Genomic DNA, 5,111 nt, shown 5'->3' on the forward strand with positions numbered 1-5,111 from the left:
GGGGCGTGTCCTGACCCTGCGGGACACCTGTCCGCCTCGGACCCGCCAATGGCCTCTCCCCACCGCGCCCGGCCCAACAGCTTGCCCTACTGAGGAACCCCTGGCAGATTAACCAGCGCGGGGGCGGGCTAAGCTTCCGTCTGGACAGACACCCCAGCTCTGCGAGGAGCTCTGGAAGTGTTTGGAGAAGCCCCGGGAGCGCGCTGGGAAGAATCTGGTGTTGGAATCCTACCTCTCTGCCGCTTACCGGCTGTGTGACACGAGACAAGGCTCATCACCTCCCTGAACTCAGTTTACTCATCCGTAAAACGGGGCAGGTGTTAATCTTAACTGGCATCTATCTATCTGAATTTAGCGGGTGGTCAATCTCACCTAGGGCCCCGTACATCCTCACCACATCCTGGGACTAATTATCACATTTTCTGGGTGAAGATAGTGTCTCTTGCCTGCCCTGCCAGGTCCCAGGTTGCTGCAAGGCTCTATGAGAGTATGATGTGAAAGCTCTTTACTAGTGTCAGGGGCTGTGGGAACAGCCACCTCCTCATTTACAGAACTGGGAAGTGACTTGTCCAAAGGCACACAATTCCCTAGTGATGGAAGGAAACTGGCTGGGATCAGGTCTCTGGACTCCCACTCCAGTGCTCTCTGCAGCACCCATCATAGACTCGTCACCTGAGCTTCCCCCACCCTTCTCCTCCACTCTTCAGGTCCCAGGAAGAGGTGCCGAGGCGAAGAGACCACCTGTGTATAAACCTTGAAAGCCGTGTGCCCACAGCAGGACAGACCTCGCCTTTCTTTCCAGAGAGGTCTCCCTCTCAACCTGCTTACAGAACAAGTCCTGGGCTTTTCTGCCTCTACACCTTGTTTGCGCTGTTCTTTCCAGTTGGTATGTCCACCCACCATCCACCCCAATAGTCCCCATTAGAACATCCAGCATTTATTGAGCTTTCAGTGCATCAGGCACTGTGCTAACCAACGCTTGAGAGGCACCTGATCTTGTTTAGTCCTCATAACAACTCGAAAACTGGACTGTTACTATTTCCATTTTACAGATGGGAAAAATGAGGCTTAGAGAATTTAGTGTGCCCAAAGTTACCCTTCCAGTAAATATCAGGGCTCCTATTCCTAAACTCTGCACTCTTCTCCCTTCGTGAACAATTCAAATGCCACCTCCTTCTGAAGCTGGAAGTGATCTGATCTGTTATTAAATTACCATAACGTTTCAATGTTCTTGATAGCCCTGTGGCTCGCTCTGCAGGACTTTTCTTATCCCATCCCCTGGCTGTTAACTGATTGGCTGCCCCCACGGCACCAAACACAGTGCAGGGTACACAACAGGTGTCAGAAAGGGCCCAGTGGGTGCCACAGTGGCCCTGGAGGGAAAGTGTTTAACAAGTGCTTCTTCGGGTCCACACAAACCACTCTCCCCCAATGGCACCAACCTTTCTTCCGCCCACTCTTAGCAAGAAGGGAGGAGACTTTCTTCCTGTTTCTTCTGGCTGAGGAAAGAGATCAGTAGCTTTTCAGAGGCCTAGTGAACCCAGAGACACACCCCCCACACCTTGGCACACTGCCAGACTGTCCCTTCCTTCCCTCCTCTTTCCTCTACTTTCCCTCCCTTCCTCCACTTCAGGTTTGGCCCCAAGCCTGAGGCCATTTCTTATCTACAACTGCACTTCACCTACCATCATCCTAGAAAAATGCCTGCACGTAGTTTATATACCCCTGTGCGCTTGTGATTTCCATATCTCTATTTGCATAGCATTTGTATAGCCATGTTCCCCAAGGGTCTGATTCTCTGACCACCAGTATCTGGAACCTGTTTCTCTTTTCCATGTGCAAAGTTGCATTTCTTTTCTGGGCTTTAGTTTTCCAGAAGCCAGAGGAGCATGTACCTAATGATTTCTAAGGGTCTTCCAGCTCTAGTAGCCTAGGATACTGGGGTCCTGGGGATGCAGGTGGGGGTGGAACCCTTGGAGATGGGGCCCACTGGGGAAGAGATGGGGCATTATAGCTTCAGAGTTGGAAGGACAGTTTTGGGTTCTGGACCAGGAGAAGGGGTGATTGGGGGAAGGATGGGAAGGTGAGAGGGGTCGGGGAGAGGTAGCAGACAGGACCTCACCTTCATTCATTTACTCATTCATTCAATCCATATTGATTGAATGCTTCCTATAGGCCAACAAAGTGCTACGTGCTGGGCATGTACCTTTTCATTCAGTCATCACACCTTTAGGAGGAACATACAATTTTTAGGTTCCTTTTATAGATGAGGAAACTGAGGTTCAGGGAGGTTAATGCAGCTAGTAGATGGCAGAGTTGAAATTTAGACCAGGCCTGCCTGACTCCAAAGCTGGTACTTTTAATCCTGGCCTCCAGTGTCTGAGCCCGAGTCTCTTCTTCTCTGCTCTTCCCTTCTGTGAGCATACAACTCCAGGTGGAAGGAACCTAGATAATCGTATGAGGGACCAGAGGTCCACAGCGGGTGGGACTTGCCCAAGGTCACACGACACGGCAAGCAAAGGTAGAGCAGAGACCCTCTGTTCTCTCTGCTCCTCCTTCTTCTGTTCTTTCTGGGCCTTTGAAGGGTGGGTGGGGCAAGGGGCAGGGTTCGATGATTTTTATTCCTTCCCTCTGTGACTTCCTTGATGACCATTTCAACTAGATGAACTGGAACAGGAGTGCACAAGACCCCTTTGTCCCTCCCTCCTTCGTGGAGACTATGAGTGCTTCTATGGAACACTCATAGTCTCCATGAAATCAGCTCTTTGAGTTCTGGGCAGATGGGAGGTGGGGAAGGTGCCACCTCCGTGGCCTAATACTCCATTTCTCTGTTTAGCCAGGAAGAGAAAAAGCTGTGGGGAAGAGGAGAGAGATAGGGAGTTGCCTGGAGGTTAGAAAGGAACAGAGGAAAGAAAGGGAAAAAGAAGCAAAGACAGGAAATTTCAGTGCCTTTGGACATCAAAAGAGCACCATGCAAATCACATACAAATGATATGCAAATGACCCATCACTTCCTCCTTTACCCCCTACCCTCTCAACAGCTGGAGGGCTTTTTCAGAGAGCAGCCAAAGCCTAACTCCAGGATCCTGTTGTCCCCAAACTGTGATCAACGTGGATCCCTCCTGGGGGTCCTTCTGGTCCTCCTGGGATTACGTCTGATCCCCTTGGCTGCACCTCTAGGAAGTTACAAGCCCCCCCCCAGGCCCCATTTCTATGTGAGCATGCTAGCAGCTTCTTTTGCTTCAAGGACGGAAGGCTCTAGGAGTTAAGCCTCCCCGTCCAGACACATTGCTGGAAACAGGCTGTAGCCCTGGAGGAGGTGCTCGGGGAGCGAGGTGGGCCCGCACCCTGTTCCCTACCTCAGCAAAGTGGATTTCTTGGCCGCAGGCCTTTCTGCTCACCCTCATTTCCTGTCATGTCAGCTGGTGTGAGTTGTCAGGATTGGGAGAAGGGTGGAGAGCCAGGTGTCCTGGAAGGCCACCAAGTAGCAAGTCCTTTCTAGCTCTTTCTGTCTGCCAGATGGGCTGTAGGGCCCAGAGCGGGGGGATGTGGGGCGGGGGTCAGCTCCCTGCCTTGGGGTGACCTCAGGGACTGAATCCGTGCTCAGGCTTCCTAAAAGAGCAGATGGAAGGAAGATAGAGGCCAGGGAGAAATTCCAGGCCTCTTTTAAAATCACACCTCAGAGTCAATCTGATGGCACCGTTGCCAGGAGGAGTATTGCAGAATGGGGGTAGAGGGGGGTTCGTGTCAGGGTGACAGAGTGAGAGGTGCACTGGGAACCAGAATAAAGCAACTTTCCAGGGAAGTGGATGGGAGAGGACACAGCTGTTTCCTGCCCCTGATATCCTTAATGCTGAGCCTCAACCATAGACATCCCACCCCACCCGTCTAGAGGGAGTACAAACAAACTCATTGCCCATTTTGCTCTTGAAGGTTTTGAATAATAGATAATAATATATGTATTTAATTTTAAAACAGCGTAACAATCCCGTCCTCCGATGAACTCTTTTGACCTCGGGGCCAGCATTGGGCCTGGGTCCAGCCACTCTAATCACACCTTGGGGCAGAGCCCTGCCTCAAGACCAGCCTCTCCCCGCCTGGTCCCCCCCGCACGCTCAGGGCAAGTCTAAGCCCAGGGCGCCCTCTTGTGGTGACAGGCGTGTATGATCCTGACTTGAGTCCCCACGCCCACCCTCACCTCCACCCCGCCCCCCAACCTCTCCTTCCAATAGGTCTCGCCGCCACTGTCTCCTGTGGTGAGTGGCGGTCCATGTCTGGGGGAACCACAGGCAAGGGCCCCAGTTCCAGGCCAGCTGGAGATATTGAGTGTTAGTTTCAGGCTGCTGTTGGGTCTTCTGGTCCGTGCTCCCCATCCAAGGCCAGACTTTACCATGGAAGCCCAGTTTTGGAGTCACCCAGTCACCGCCTTGACGGGCTGTCAGTCCTGTTGCCGGACAGCTCTGCTGGTTAAAACGTCCTACCTCCCACACTGCCCTCCGGAGCTTCTGAGCTCCACGCCAATCCTACACCCGCACACATAGGAGGACAGCGTCATCGGTCCATTCATCCATCTGGAGCTGGGAATTGAGTACCCATCGGAGCTGTGCATTGGGCTAGGGGCAGGGAACGGAACAGAGACCAGGCAGTATCCCTGCCCTCAGGAAGCTCACAGGCTGGCGATGCTTGCGGACCAGCGAACAGTAAGTCCGTCATCCTGGGGCCTGTGCTGTACCAGGGAAATAGAGGGGACTATGGGGGCCCACAGTAGGGCACGTCTTACCTGAGTCTGGGGGTGGGCATCAGGAAAGCCTTCTTAGGGGCAGGGACATCTAAGCAGAAATCCCCAGGAAAGAGGTAGTAGGAGGAAGGGAGCCTAAGCTGTACAAGCAAAGGGAACAGCATATGCCAGGAGGGTGCGTGGCACACTGGAGGGAGCCCACACAGTACAAGGAGGCTAGATCACAGAGTACAAGAGGTGGAAAACCACGAGTGAGTGAAGGTGATGGTATGTGCACAGGGAGGACCTTGAATCTGGCCTAACTTAGGTGGAAATAATTCACCAGTTTCAGGAGCAGGTGACTTTTCCTGATTGCATCACAGCATAGGCTGGA

General features: G+C 52.8%; 1 protein-coding gene across 1 annotated transcript in view; it reads right to left on the reverse strand.

Annotated features, from left to right (window-relative positions):
- POU2F3 (POU class 2 homeobox 3) overlaps window positions 1-4,555 on the reverse strand; it is an 83,726-nt gene extending 79,171 nt beyond the window's left edge. The window contains exons 1-2 of the mRNA XM_024761908.1: window positions 4,482-4,555; window positions 4,199-4,274 (exon numbers count right to left, since the gene is read on the reverse strand). Of these exons, the coding sequence (XP_024617676.1) occupies window positions 4,199-4,274; window positions 4,482-4,555 (150 nt within the window). The remainder of the gene's footprint in view (window positions 1-4,198; window positions 4,275-4,481) is intronic.
- Between the last annotated feature and the right edge of the window lie 556 nt (window positions 4,556-5,111).

Source organism: Neophocaena asiaeorientalis, unplaced genomic scaffold (genome assembly GCF_003031525.2).
Source record: "Neophocaena asiaeorientalis asiaeorientalis breed wild unplaced genomic scaffold, Neophocaena_asiaeorientalis_V1.1 scaffold737, whole genome shotgun sequence".
NCBI classification, from domain to species: domain Eukaryota; kingdom Metazoa; phylum Chordata; class Mammalia; order Artiodactyla; family Phocoenidae; genus Neophocaena; species Neophocaena asiaeorientalis.